At 42.2% G+C, this 15856-nt stretch overlaps 1 protein-coding gene across 1 annotated transcript in view; it reads left to right on the top strand.

The window, feature by feature from the left end:
* Positions 1-15856, top strand: part of ANO4 (anoctamin 4) — a 416340-nt gene that overhangs the window by 361970 nt on the left and 38514 nt on the right. Inside the window, exons 17-19 of the mRNA XM_027855801.1 lie at positions 1065-1147; positions 3053-3193; positions 7923-8087. Of these exons, the coding sequence (XP_027711602.1) occupies positions 1065-1147; positions 3053-3193; positions 7923-8087 (389 nt within the window). The remainder of the gene's footprint in view (positions 1-1064; positions 1148-3052; positions 3194-7922; positions 8088-15856) is intronic.

The raw sequence follows: 15856 nt of genomic DNA, 5'->3' as shown, positions 1-15856 counted from the left end.
TGTTCCCCGGAAATGTTTGCAGTGAAACTCAGGGCAGGCCTCCCGGTAGAAATGAGAGGAAAAACAGAACAATGAAACAAAGAGGTTGTTTCTCTCCTTCACAGAACTGCCTGTGGCGCTGGCCACACACAGAGCAGCAAACCTCCTGCTGAAGGGGCAGAGAAGGGGAAACCAAACAGTCATGCCTTTAAATTCCCAGACTCCTTTTCTTTTCTTTCTTTTGTTTTGTAATGGGCAAAGGAAAAAAATTATATGTCTTTTTTTCTCCTTGGAGATAAATGTACGATATTCACTATCAAGATGAAAAGTCACCTGAGTCCTTTAGCTGTCTTGAAAAGCTGGAGCCATGAGCTCCGTGCTGCCTGGTGCTCAGCGTCCCCGGACATCCCCGGTTTTCTAGCACAGAGAGGGACAGAGAGAAGCAGCCACATGTGTAGGCTGCTCACCATTGTCTGGAGACTCTACTTTTTATGTGACTATAGCTAAAGATTTCCTATTCCAGGGATTCATAACCTGAGTCCAGGTTTTTTACAAACACACACACACATACACACAATTTTCATGTGTGTGTATATATACACACATATATACATGTTTATATATATTGATATATAAATATAAATGTATTTTTATATACTTATATGTATGTATATATTATATAAGTATGTATATAGCTATATAACTGTACATAATTATCTATGTATACATATAGAGATTTATTTCATATTGTAGCCTAGTATCTATTTAATTCTCTATGTATACATATACACATTCATACACATTTGCTTATTACTGTATTACAAGATAATTGGTGTCCTTTGCCATCCCATGTATTTTATTTTATGCATTTAAAAATATGACTCTGAGGAGGGGTCCCCAGGCTTCCACAGACTTGCCCCAGGGCAGTTCTAATCCTTGATTTCCTCTCAGCACTCTGTTGCAGTCCCCTCGTTTGTTACCCTCCTCCCTACACTCTTCCATTCTCAGTGGGACAACTCCTCTCCCCGTGGTGCCTTCGTTGCATTTTTTACTTTCACTTACCTGCCCTTCTCTCTCCATTCCAGCAACCGTTTTCCTGGAGTTTTGGAAGAGAAGGAGAGCAGTAATTGCTTATGACTGGGATTTGATCGACTGGGAAGAAGAGGAGGTTTGTGTGAAAACGTGCGCCTTGGCTTGCACGACCATCCCTTTCCCCAGAGTGACCCAGAGGCTCCAGCTGCATCCACGGAAGCAGGACAGCATCCTAAAGAGAGAGAGCCTGACTGAGGGCTGGAAGGGCGAGGTCTAAGCTGGGTGACCCTGGGCAAGTCCCTGCCACCTCTCATGGCCCCGGGCAAATCTCTAAGTTAACAAGTTCCTCACACAGTGCTGCCCTGCCTTGGTAAAGAGGGTTCCTTCCCTGAGAGTCCCCTCTGCCAATGAAATCTCAGACACGGTCCTCCTCCCTGCCCTTTGACCCAGAGTCACTCAGAAATGTACTTTTCCCTACCTCCTAGTTGGGGTAGATGGATGGACGGACGGACGGACGGACGGACGGACAGACAAAACATTTAAGTGTTTCCCCTGTGCTCAGCACTGTGTCAAGGGCTAGGACTACAAACCTAAGCAAACAAGACAGCTCCTATTCGGTAGGAGCTCACGTTCTAAGAAGGGAAGATGAAACACAAAGAGCTGAAAAATTGGAAGCATATGTATGTCTGTATGTGTATGGGAGGTAAACAGGGACCTTCTAGGTTTTCATGTCCATCCTCCATAGTGGTTGCCTTAAATAAATGGAATGAAGCTAAACCTATTCCAGAAACTGACTGGAGAGGAAAAGTAAACATTTATTAAGCACTTACCGTGTGCCAGGAACTGTGCTAAGCACTAGGGATACAACTGTCTCTGCATTTTAGCTCTTTTACCAATTCACAAAAACCTCACAGGAATTTCATATGGCTGTTCAGTTTTCACATCCAGTTTAGAGTCAGAAAGACCTGAGTTCAAATCCTGCCTCAGGCTGCGTGACCCTGGGCAAGTCACTTAACCTCTCCATGCCTCATTTTCCTCATTTGTAAATGAGGATGATGATAACACCCAAGATGGTTGTGAGAATCAAATGAGATAATATTTGTCAAGCACATTGCAAATCTTAACACACTATTATATGAACACTAGCTCTTATTCTTGTTCATCTCCCCCATACCTGTCCCTTCCTCCCCATCACTTGGCTTCTGCCCCCATTCAGACAGCTTCCTCCCTGGGATTACACATCCCCTTGTTAAAAAACCCAGCCTCAGCTCCTCTCCTTCATTGTTCAAAGACACATGAACATTATATAAAATCTCCATCAACTAGAACCTACCAACTTAGCATTCTTTTCCTAATTCCATAATTACTTTTTATTCTGTGACCTTTTCTATTTGGGCTTATTTTAGCTAGATAAATCAAATCTCCGTTTGTTTTAGAGGGCTCAAAAGCCTCGACTGTAGCCAGTTTTGATAGATTTTTACTATGTTTCCAAAGCCAATTGTTACATATAAAATCAGTTGATTAAAGGTGAATTGCTTGTGATAAAAATTTCAATTGTCATAGTTTTAACTATCCAAATAAGATAACAAAGAGAATAATTGAAACTAGCTGAGAACTGCATTTCTCCTTTTTCCAACATGGAGAATTTTCATCTTCATTGTAATGTTTGAGTTACTCCCTAACAGTAGAAAAGAAATTTGTTCATTCTTTGAGGTCACTAGGGAACCGCTTTAAAATAATCTTTTTGGTTCGTGGCTTATAAGGGAAACACTTGTGAGATTCTAAAAATATCCATCGGAATCACTTGCTTTCAATAATGGTGGATCTGGGGTATGCGTTCTTCGAGCTTGCCTGCCATATCAGACTGGTTGGCTGGTTGGTTGCTGGCTGGCTGGCTTGTTTATTTGGTGGGTGGAGAAGCTTTTACCAAAACAGTTGAATGGCATGCTAATATAAAAGAGTAATTTGTTTGTGGATCTGTTTATTTGTTTTTGCTGTGTACTACTGCCCCATCCGTAAAAGCTGTCCATCTCTTCCTTAGGAAGAAATACGGCCCCAGTTCGAAGCCAAATACTCCAAGAAAGAGCGGATGAACCCCATTTCGGGAAAACCAGAACCTTATCAAGCCTTTACAGATAAATGCAGCAGACTTGTTGTTTCTGCATCTGGAATATTTTTTATGGTTTGAAGACTTTTTTTCCATTTGTTTTTTTCCTAAATGAAACTAACAGCTATATTTGTATAAAGTGCTTTTAGAGACTTGACCTCATTTAATCTTCATATTAAACTCAAGAGGCAGGTGGAGGAAAAAAAAAAGAATTATTATTGGTCCTATTTTACAGATAGAGACACTGAGGCTCAGAGGAAGGAAAGTTGACTTGCCTAAGGTCACCCAGATAGTATGTGCCTGAGCTAAAGCATGAATCCAGGTCTTGTAATTCCAAGGTCAATTCTTTCTCTACACTGTACTGTGAAGGCACAGTCAATCAGTCCATCAGTAAATATTTGTTAGGCACCTGCTATGTTCCAGACATTGTGCTAACTGCTGAGGATACAGAAAGAGGCTAAAGATATTCCTTGCCCTCAAGGAGCTTACATTCTAACGGGGAGACAATAACCAAACAAATATATACAAGGCAAACTATACACAGGATAAATAGGAAAAACTAACAGAGGGAAGGCACTGGAATGAAGAGGGGCTAGGGAAGGCTTCCTGTAGAAGGTGGGATTGTAGTTGGGACTCAAAGGAAGCCAGGGAGGTCAGTAGTCAGAGCATAAAGAGAAGTGACCCAAAGCCTCTTTCACGAGCTACTGAGAAGCCATTCTATGGATTTTTTGACATCGTCTTGCACTCTGACTGCAGTGGACTGCATGCCCTCATGTGTTCCAAATGTTTTCAGGAGGAGCCAGAGTTGTTGAAAGTCACTAAGGTAGAGCAGATAGAAGAGCAGCCTTTGGGGTCAGGCAGACCCGTGTTCAAATTCTGCCTCTGCCATGTACTTTCAGCAAAAATCACTTAAACATCTGGGCACCCACAGAGACCTCACTAGGGGTACAGGAGCTGCCGAGTTGCATCACTGGAGGAAGCTTCCATACCGGCAGTTGTACACACTTATGAAACAGATTCAAGCCCTCTTCCCTCCCCCTCCCCCATGGAGTCATTATCACCTCCTGTTCCCCTTCAGTTTCTGACTAACTTAGCAATGAAAATAATATTATCTCCCTCCCCCAAAAAAAGAGGAATGGGGGAAGGAAAGAGGGAAAGAGAAAGGAGAGGAAAGGAGGGAGGGATAAGATAGATATATGTAGTGAAACAAGCACTGGATTTGCAGCCAAAAGACTTGATTTGATTCCTGACTTCATTGTAGTAATCATAAATTAAAGATTAGAATTGATTCTCAAAGAGCAGTTAGTTGGAGTAGATAAGAGTTCTGGGCCTGAAGTCAGGAAGACCTGAGTTCAAATCCGTCCTCAGATACTAGCTGTGTGACCCTGGGCAAGTCCCTTCACACTGTTTGCCTCAGTTTCTTTATCTGTAAAATGAGCCAGAGAAGAAAGGGACAAACCACTCTAGTATCTCTGCCAAGAAAACCCAAAGGGGGTCACGAGTAGTCAGACACGATTGAAATGACTGAACAACAACAACTTGATCTGAAGGTGCATCTGGTCCAAGGTGAGGGAACTGAAGCTGCCCAGTGTCACGTAGGTAGTGACCAAGGAGAGGCAGGATTCAAACCCAAATCTTTAAAAAAAAAAAAATCATGTGACCCTTCTCCTCTACCACACAACCTCTCTACTTATTAGCTGCTTGTTATTACTCATGTTCTGTAACCTCTCTGGGCCTCAGTTTTCTCATCTATATAATGGGGATAATTATATTGTGAGAAGCAGAATAGAACAGTGGGAAGAGCCCTAACTCTGAAATCAGAGGAGCTGGGTTCAAATCCTGCCTGTCAGTTACCTGTATGACCCTGGGTGAGTCATTTGGCCTCTCTGAGCCTCAGTTTTCCTCATCTATTAAATGAAGGGGTTGGGCTAGATGGTATCCAGGTCCCTTCCTGCTTGAAATCCACAGTCCTATCTCTGCTCTGTGACCTTGGGGAAATTATTTAATCTCTCTGGGCCTCAGTTTCTTATCTGTGAAATGAAGATGGCTAGATTAGGTGGCTTTAATGTCCTTCCCAGCTCCTGAGCTCTGATCCTAAGATTTGTCACACTACCTACCGTAGGGAGTTTGCAAGTCATCAAGAGTTTTAGTGCAGTATTATCATTGTTATCATTATTATTATTATAGTAGGCGCTAAATAATTGAGGCACTTATAGATCATTAAGCGGTAGTAACTTAATACCTTCAGTAGCATGAACTGCGTTAGGCCTTTTGGGACACCCTGTCCGTAGTTGTGAGCTTGCACGATCATGAAGCTCATGGACTCCCCATGCCCAAGGCCACACTCATTTCTCCTACCAAGCCTAAGTGGCAGCCACAGAAAAACGTTCCCAGGTAACAGGACTGTGCTGAGACTGGCAGCCAGCCACGTTAAATACACATTAGAATTGGGTAGGGAGACAAGGGGCATAAAAAACCAAGCACTAGGGAAGAGCCCATCGCCCGAGACCTGAGGGCAGGATGAAGGCAGGGGCACGGTGAGCGGTCCAGCTGGAAGAGGAACGCGAGGACTGTGCTGGTTCTGCTTGCCCCTGGGGGACGCAGTTAGGAACGATGGGCAGAAGCTCCCAGGAGGCGGGTTTCCACTCAAAAGGGGAAAACAAAACCTTTAGCACAATTGTTCTAAATGTCCCAAAGAAGAATGGACTGCTTCATGAGATAGTGGATCCCTCCTCACTGGAAGTCAGCACGGTGAGATAGCTACAAGACCACCTGTGGAGGATATCGTAAGGGAGGCCATGTGGTACAATGGAAAGAACACTGGCTCTGGATTCAAAGGACCCAGATTCAAATCCCACCTTGGACATTACTGCCTTTGTGACCCTGAAAGTCATTTTACTTTTCTGAGCCTCAGTTTACTCAACAGCAAAATAAGCAGTTTGGACTAGCTGACTCTCAGGGTCCCTTCTGGCTCTAAAATCTATGTTCTGTAGGCTCTCTGACACTTCAGTTTCCTCATGTGTAAGTGATGAGGGCTGGACCCAGTGGTCTCTAAATCACTGGGTCCTAGGTCTAATTCTTCCAGTGTAGACAACAGAATTCAAAGTCTAAAGCAGTTAAGTCAAACACTTTCCTCTCACTCTGGGAAGAAGGTAAACTGTTTGCACATGCCCCATTTACTTCTTGAAATAAGATTTTATAACAGCAACCCCCTATCAAATGAGAGACTGTAAGTAAAAGCACTTCATAAACTTGAAAGGGCTATAGAAATATAAGCTATTACTTTGTTACTGTGGTTATTGTTACTCATCAGTTAATATGAGCGGCTCAGAGAAGGTTCAATAAAGAACTTCAGGCAGGGCTGATGAGTTTGACTTGTGGTTGGTGGGTATTTTGGGGTGCATGTGCCAGATTTGGGGTATACTGTACAAGTCCTTCTGCTTACCCATCTGGCATCCCGGCATTCTATGAGTGCCATTTTCCAGATAGCACAGCTCACATAAACATTCTGGTCCCAGGGAGAAGACTAACAGAGTCAACACTCTGGAATGCGAAACTCAACGGAGCAGGTCCAAGAGAGCCGGGTTGGCGTCCTGGACTTGCGATGCAATTGTCCTGTAACCCAGCGGCCACGGCAGGGCTGCAAGACTTAGATTGATTTCTATTTTTTCTCTGATACATTTCATACATGTTTTGAAGTCTTCAGAGAAATATAAAACAGTAAACTCAGTTGGAGAATGGAGTGTTCTGGGGAAGCTCACGTCAGAGTACTGAGAGTTGTTAAGAGACAATTGTTCTTTACGAGTTACTCGTTTGTAAATCATTCAAAATAGAGTAAATACAGGAGCAGGATACTACCAAAGATAAAAGGATACTACCAAAAAGGATAGGATGCAACAGGGAAAATTATAATGAAAAAATCTCCCTTAAAAAAATATATCTATATATACATACACATATATCTTTGTGGGCATTTCACTGATGCTTACTTGGCAGCAGGGTGCAGTAGAAAGAGAATTAACTGGCTCTGCAGTCAAAGGAGCTGGATTCAAATCCCACCTCTGATGTTTACTCTCTATGAAACTTTGGGTAGATGAGATAAGCTCAGCTAACTGAGGGGCTGAACTCGAAAACTTCAAGGTTCCTTCCATCTCGAGATCTAGGAACCTATGATCTTAAGTCACAGCCTCCCTTGGCCTCAGTTTCTTCATCTGTAAGTTGAAGAGCTGGACCAGGCGTACACTGATAAATGTTTAACAACAGGCTCGGGAAAAAAATGAACCCATGAAGCGTTTAAATTTATTTTGCATTATTAACATTTTCTCCATCACTTTCTTAACACCAGACAATTAAAAATCAATAATGTGAGCCCCAATTTATAGCATTTGCCAATTCCCAAGGTGTAAATGCTCACCCTGAAAATTTAACAATCAGCTTTTAGCCTATTGAGCTGTCTCCCCAGCACACTTCTAGACTGGATCAGAGGTATCAAACTCTTGCCCAGAAGAAGTCAATTAGATTAAAATCTAATTGGGAAATATTTACCAAAATGAATAAAAATACAACATAGATAATGCCGATTTGTGGTTTTCAAAGTCACTATGCCATCAATCTGTAGTTTCTACTTGAGTTCAACACCACTGGTCTTAGCCAAAGTCCCTCCCAGCTGTAGGGCAGTCACGTGGTCTAGCCTTCACCCCAACACTGAGTTGTTGTTTTCATTTGTTTGTGTGTTCTTTCTGATGGAGATGATTCTCTTGAAGCCTTGAAGCCCACAAGGCCTTCTCTGTTTTTTCCGCTGTAGATCTGTGTGGTGATCGCCGCTGTGTTTGGAATCGTCATTTACCGTGTTGTGACCGTCAGTACTTTTGCTGCCTTCAAGTGGGCTTTAATCAGGAATAACTCTCAGGTTGCAACCACAGGGACAGCAGTGTGCATCAACTTTTGTATCATCATGCTGCTGAACGTGGTAAGGATACGAGAGAGGAAGGCTGGGGAGGGGGAGACGAGTGGCTCGTATGGACTCGAGGCAGACGTGGCCCTTCTCTTCCAGTCCGCCTGGGAGGCTGGGCACGGGGGAGCCTCACCAGCCGCAGGAGCAGCGGTGGGCAAGGCTGAGAGGGTGTGTGGAGTAGACGCTAAAAACCTGGGTTAAAATCCTGCCTCGGCGGCGTATTGCTACCTCTGTGAGCTTGAACTGTGGGTCTCTCTTAAGCTCTGAGGCTGAGCCTCTTGCTTTAAGCCCCTACATCCCAAGGTGGTTGTGATGACCAACTGCGAGCGCGAGCGTGCATATCAAGCAACTGTGAATTTATATATATAAAACTATATACTGCTACATCAATGTGAGCTGCTGTTATTATTACTGTTAGAGGCAGGCTGGCTTACAGGAGTCGAGAAGACCTGGGTTCATGTCTTTGCCGCTGAGGGGCTGTGAAACCCGAGGCAAATCACACTAAGCCTCAGTTTCTTCATCTGTAAAATGAGGATAATACTATCACCTGCTTCCACAGTCATAGTATAGAATCATACAAAACAGTAAAAAAAAAACATGAAACTTTGATAGTCTTAAGCTGTACTGAGACTTTCTGGACACACGTTGAAAGTGTTTTGCACATCTTAACTATGTAAAGTGGGAATTACTGTCATCACCATCATCACCATCATCATCATCATCATCATCATCATCATCATCATCCTTTGATGAGATCCCAACAGAAATAGTCCTAGAACCAAGAGCTATCCTGTCACTATTCTTGAACATTTAATGTCTATAAACTCTTGCATGGGCAGATAAAATAATTGCTTTTTATGGCTAAAGAGGAGGGTTGTGGTTTCATGGCGTGTTGTGGTGGCACCATCTCAAAGAATTCAGTCAGATTGCCTGTAATCCAAGTACAAGCCTGTATTGAGGACTGATGCCCCTCAGAAGCTGGCTAGGTTCCAAGAGGAACCAGCAACTTCAGAGAAAGCAAGATGAATTTTTATAGGTAAAGATGCAATTACAAAACAGGAATTGTGAATATTAAAAAGGCAAGAAGGGTTTGTTAAGGGATTAGGTAATAGGGGAGGGGTCCCTTCCGTGGTTCAGTGGTCAAACGTCCTGGTCGTGCTGCTTTCTGATTGGCTAGTTAGGTATTGTGGTCCTGTCTTGCGCTTAATGGATGATGTGATTGTGGTGGAGTACAAGAACACACCTGTTCAAACATGTGGACTAGATCTGGAGGCAGAGGCTAGCTGGGACCATGGCTGTATTGAGTCTGGGGGCCTGTGGTGTGGTTAAAGTCAGATTGTGTGGTTAAATCAGGACATGCCTGTTGTTCAGTGGGGCCCATAAGGAAGTCAGAATATTGGGGCTGGGGGCAGCTTTATTAGGATTCCATCAGGAACCCAGCTCATCTTCTATAGGCTCACTGAGAGCATCCTCAGGCTAACTCCTAAGTCTCTGTATTTTGAAAGTTTTTTGTTTCATGTGATTTAGAGATGAGGAGTGTTTTGATATGGTGACACCTATTAAAAAAAAATGGAGTTCTTAAGTTTTTATGGATCAAATTTAAGTCCATTGCAGGAAATAGTTCAGTCTGTAACAATGGTCTGGTTTTCAATTCAGCTTACTGGCTGAATTCTCTGGATTATTTTGAGGTCTGTATGATTGTTTTGTATTTTGAGATCTCATATCACACACAGGAAGTTTATCATCTGTCCATCCATGAAAGAGAATATTCTGAGGTATAATTCTAGTCTCAAGGTCATGCCTTGCTAAATGTTTGAACGGTGCTAGTTTTTTAGAGCCTACATTATTACTATTGCTATTCTACTGCCGCCACCACCATTGCCACAGTCACTACCACCACCATCACCTCCACCTCCATTGTCACCATCACTACTACGAGTGCTACTACGACTCATATTCTGCCCAAAGGAAGGTAAATTTTGATGGCGGAAAGCTACCTAGTAAACTAGTTTCTTTCTCAAAGACCAAGTTTAAACCCAATTCACTCTGGATATCATGGATTGGACAACAATAGGTCCCTGCCCAAGCACCACTTAATGGCTATTTTTTGGGCCCTCCTGGCTCAGAGTGAATGTAAATAGTCACTGTTTCTCTTCAACCCTGAGGGTCTTCCCCTCTCAGTTTGATTTTTTTTTTTTATTAAAAGGGCCAGCCCTTGACTCGCTTCTTAAAGAGGCCTATTCACTGAATGGGCATTGCCTCACTCAAAATGAGAACCTGAAAAGACCTTAGCTTAAAAGGGCCAAGGTCTCCCACTGCATCCTGGGCCCTCTCCAGTCATCCTGATTGATATCTGGTCACTGGACCCTGATGGCTCTGGAGGAGAAAGTGAAGCTGGTGACTTTGCACAGCCCTTCCCCACCTCAAATCAAAGTCAATTGTAAGTCATGCCATCATCTCCCCGATGTCATGGTCCTCTCAGAACAAAGGACAAACCACACAACCACATAAGTGCTGTGTAAATATTAGTTATTATTATGACTACTGCTGCTGAATAGTGCCATAGTGGCAAAGAAAATAGTTGGAACTTCCAAAACTGATAAAATGGGGGTGGGGAGCAATTATCAACATCACAGAAAACTTCTTCACCTTGCAAAAGGATTCACACAATAGCAAGTGTCCCCTAAGACTTTTAAAATATCATTCTTCAATAATGAAATTTTTCTTCTGCAAGATAAAGAAGCCCTTTGAATTATGGAATATACCTCCCCATACACATGGTGGCTACCCACTCCCACAAATGTTAATGGGAGTAAGAATGCACACGGAGGAGCATGTAGTCAGGGGATAAGTAGAGAAGAGATACACATAAGAGGCAGCTGGATAGCCAGGGCAAATCTCATAGTTAAGGATGCATCTCAGCTGGAGCTTTCATCCTCCTCAGAGCTGTGGATGCCATCTGCTGATCGTTTTGACCACTTAAAAGTCTCATTCCTCCAAAGGAGGGAGGGAGTGTCTATCAGCTATTTTAGCTCATAGCCCCAGGGGCTACTTTAGCTCTTGGTGATTCAGACTCCATCTACTGCCTATCTGAGAAAGAGTTCTTAACCCAGAGTGTATGAACTTATTTATTTTAATATTTTGGTAACTATTTCATTGTGATTGGTTTCTGTTATAATTCTCTATGTTTTGTTGTGTACATTTAAAACAATTCCACAGGGTCCTGAAATTAAAGCCCGGAAGGCTTCGTTTTAAATCCTGTCTTAGTTACCTGTTAGGTGTGTGACTATGAGCAAGTCACTTAACTCTCTCAGCCTCAGCTTACCATCTATAAAATGGGCATAATAATACTGACCTCACAGGGTTATTGTGAGGATCAGATGAGGTAATAAATGTAAGGTGCCATATAAATGTTATCTATACTAATACTCTTCTTACTGTTATTTTGTTGGTTATTACTGTTGTTCTGCAAAACTGTCTGTTGGCTTGACCGGAGTGCCAGAGATGGTCAGGACACCAAAAAGGTTAAGTGCCCTAACCTTTGTAATCCTTCAACAAGCACTTATCAGAGCACCTTCTACATCAGGCTCTAGGTAACAATTACAAACAATGAAACAATCTTTGCTTGCAGGGAGCTTTCATTCTGGCTTTCAGACTCATTTCTGCCCCAGCTGCGCTCCCTGACCTCTGTGCATTATCTGACTTGGGACTGGGAAATTCCTTTCAACTCTTTCCCCCTACCCCCACAATGCCAATCATTGTCCATACAAATCATATCCTGGGAACGGGCATGAAAGGGGCTCTCTGGGACTGGCAACTTTTGTCCTACCTCCCAGCGGGTCAAGTAGCAGAGTTGCTGTCCCCTCTGAACAAATTAAAGTCATTAGAAGTAAACTGATTCTGCTAAAAGAAACGGACACTTCTTTTAAGCACAAGTGCCCTTAGCTGTACTCTGGCCCCTTGATCAATGTGCTTTTTAATAATAATAATAAAAAAATTTAAATAGTAGGAAAATAACTAAATCCATTTTTTCAAATTCATAGAATAGATAAGTCCTTGAAAAGTCGTAGGCCGAGTATGGGGTACCTTGTGTGTTTCCTTCTGGTGAAGGGTTTAAGCTTTCTCTAGTTTGCCTAACCAGAGGGAGGGTAGGCAGTCAACAGCCACCGCCTGGGAGAGATGAGCAGGCTCTGTGTAACTGTTCTCATGCTTTGTTTGCAGAACAGAAGGGAACACTTGGGCTGGTCAGAGGTGGGGTTCCTTCCCCAATCTATTTGAGAAATCACACGATAAATTAAGTGCTGCAACAGTTGAAAAATACCATGACAAAGTACTAGGTGTTAGCCATGAAAACATAACCTGAATCAATCGCTGTGAAGGAGGCAACAGGGCCTGGACCTGAGGTTTCATGTCTAGATGAAAGGATTTCTCCCAGATCAGGTCCTAGAGAGCTGCCTAGAGCATTGAGTGGTTCAGTGATATATGCCCAGGATCACACAGTCAGTATGTCTCAGAGGCAGGACCTGAACTCAGGTCTCCTTGACTCTGAGGTCAGTGTTCTAATGTGCCACACTGTCTCTCTTTCTGGGGTGAAGGAATCCAGGAGTTAAATCTAAATACTTCCTCATCAGTAAAATGAGGAAATCCTTCTTTGGGAATTATTGTTCCATCAGAATCACTATTCTGTTGGATAATAATAGCACCTGATTTACAGGGTAAAAGAATTAAAAGAGATCATATATGCAAAGCTTAAAATGCCTTACATGTCTTAGCTATTAGGATTATCCTCCCACTGTGTCCAATCTTCACTGTATCCAGTTGTGACAACATTAATATGTATCACGTGCTAACAACTGTGCTAACAGACCCTTTCCTATTGATGGCGCTCTCACAGAGGTTCTTGATGCTGCACCACATTTTTAGCTGAGAAGACTTTTGAGACATTTATAATACATGTGAATGTTGGAGCAAAGCAGTAGTTGCTGTGGACTCCAAAGAATGGACATCAGTGAAATCCAGACTGCAGAATCACTGGATGTGAGATCCAGAGCTGGGAGAGACCACGGGAGCCATCTTGTACAACCCCCTTCTTTTACAGATGAGGAAACTGAGGCCCAAGGATATTCAGTGACTTTTCCCAGATAGTAAGCATCAGACCAGGTCCTCTGACTTCAAAACCAGGGCTTCCTGCCATTCTTCCTTGCTATGAGTGCTGAGTTTTTAGGTCATGCAGAGTTCAGTTTTCAAGAAATAGGCCCCTGACAGTACATTCAGTCCAGTACTGGTGCCATTGCTTCTACTCAAAATGATGTAGTTGTTGGGTTGTTTTGTTTTGTTTTGTAAGATAAGTGGAATGCATTTTAGTGTTGTATATTTACTTGTAATTTGGGTATTTGTCATCACATTAAATGGATTAATCCACATCATAGTGTTCCTAAATGAAAAATACTTGACTTTCAGTCTTAAAGCAGAATAAGTGGTCTGTTGTTATCATTGCATTATTCAAAAAATGTCCCTAGAGGGCATTTGAATGAATTGTGTTTTCATTTAACTGACAACGTCTAGAGTGTTGTGAATTTCCATTTTCTTGTATGTTTTGGAAACCAATAGACGATTAATGCTCCTAACTTTAAGACTCCAGGTTTGCTTAGTTTTGAGATTCCAAAGCAATTTGGTTTGCTTCCTTTTGGGAGGTGTATCTTTTCCCTCAAGTTTCATTTAGTATTTGAGTGTTCTCCAACAAATTTCCTTTGCATTTCTACCACCTTGATAGGAAAAGATGGGAAAGACAAGCTCACAGGCCCTTGTCCCTGAACATACGATAAACTCTTTCAGGGCAAAGATAATATCATCTTTTTCTTTTTATTCCCAATTCTTAACACAGCGTCTGCCACATTTTAGGTGATCAATGTTTTCTGAGTGATGGAGACATCGATTGATTAAACAGGCCTTAGAGATCATCTAATTCATTGGTGTCAAACTCAAATAGAAACAGAAGCTACATACAGACTTAGAAAACCATATGTTAGCATTATCTATGTTATATTGTATTTTTATTTGTTAAACATTTTCCAATTAATTTTAATGGTTCTCAGGAGTTTTGGCCACTTATGGCCCAGGCCTTGAGTTTGACGCCTTTGTGTTAAAAAGAGAGTTCTTTGTTTGGGCTTTCGCCCTGATTGAAGAAGCAAAACTCAGGACAAAGAGAATTGAAAGGAGTTTATCCTAAGTATGTCAAGGTAGCAATATGTTGAGGGGTTGATCAGTGGAGATCAGCGATGGCTTGAAAATTGAGCCAGCTTTTATGGATACCTTTTGTAATGAGATAAAAATTTAAATAGGTCCACATCAGCAAAAGAGGTTGGGCCCTTGCATCTCGGTTCCTTCCCAAGGTAGAAGTATGTGATAGTTTCCAGATACAAACAGGTAGGGAGAGGGTGGCTAGACTCATGACAAACATCAGGAGACTGGGTAACATCTCCCCACAACAGTAACTGATGAGCATATCTGGAAACAGTAAGTCACTGAGTCAGCATAACTTTCAGTATCTGATTCACACTACCCTCCTTGTTTACTGATGAGGAAACAGGTCTAGAATAGAGGAGTCACAATAGATATTGACAGACAGAAAATAAATACCCTCCATTTTTACTCTTAATATCCATACTTTTCCTGAAATCCCTCCTTAATCACACTTGTAGTAAGCAGTATCTCCCACTATGAAACTTCTATGAATAGCCCTTATTGACCAAACCAGTTACAAGGCACTTATGTACTTACCTGGTAATCTGATTCTCTCTGCATGTCTTTTCTTCCCAAATGGATCAGAAGGTCTTTGGCTGGCAGCAACCACAGACTCATCAAAGCTCAGAAACCTTAAAGGGCATCTAGGCCAACCCATACCTGAAAAAAAAAATCCCCTTTACAACATCAATCAAACAGCAAGCATTTTATAAACTCCTACTGTGTGCTAAGGACTAGGGAAACAAGGACAAAAGCAAGACAATCCTCATCCTTAAGGAGCTTACAAGTCTCCCTTCTATCAAGGAAGAAGACATGTCCTTATATAAGCATATACACAATGAATGCACTGATACATGTTCCTATTCTTATACTATGTTCCTATCATTAGCTCATATCTGTCCCAGTCTTTCATAGGAATCCAAGAATTTGTGAGAATCAATCAATAATCAATTCCTTACTAAATATTTATTAAGCACCTACTATGCACCCAGGAACTTTGCTGAGCGCTGGGGATACAAAAAGAGGCAAAACACAGTCCCTGCTCTCAAGGACCTTCCAGTGTAATTTAGTGAGAATCACTAAAACTCTTTGGGACCACTCAAGGGCCATTTAATATTAACTCAGTAATGGTTTACCCTTTCCATAGAACAACCATGTGCCTGACCTACTATCAATTTAATGTGAATTTTAGCTTTTCAACTGTAGGGGTGGATCAGAACTACACTACCCTCAGACTCTCAGCTTCTCTATAAGGCCATTCATTTGTAAGATGGTGACGTCAACCTTTGTCCTGATGGAGAAGTCTAGTTCCATGGCACAGAAGCCCTCAATAAATGTCGGCTAATATTTATATTGTGCTCAGGAACTGAGACATGCATGACCTGGCCTATGTTTTCATGGGTAAAGGTGCTCCCAGTGAGAAAACTCCCTCTACTAATGTAGGTTGGCCCCATAGGACAATTTATAGTCTCAGAGAGTTGCCTCAGAGCACTGAGGGTTAAGTAATTTGTCCAGAGTCCCAGAGACAGCATGTATGAGAG

This window comes from Vombatus ursinus, unplaced genomic scaffold, assembly GCF_900497805.2.
Source record: "Vombatus ursinus unplaced genomic scaffold, bare-nosed wombat genome assembly UNPS02011334.1, whole genome shotgun sequence".
Classification (NCBI taxonomy): Eukaryota; Metazoa; Chordata; class Mammalia; order Diprotodontia; family Vombatidae; genus Vombatus; species Vombatus ursinus.
Note: the sequence above shows the minus strand (reverse complement) of the source record. Positions and strands in the feature narration are given on the sequence as shown.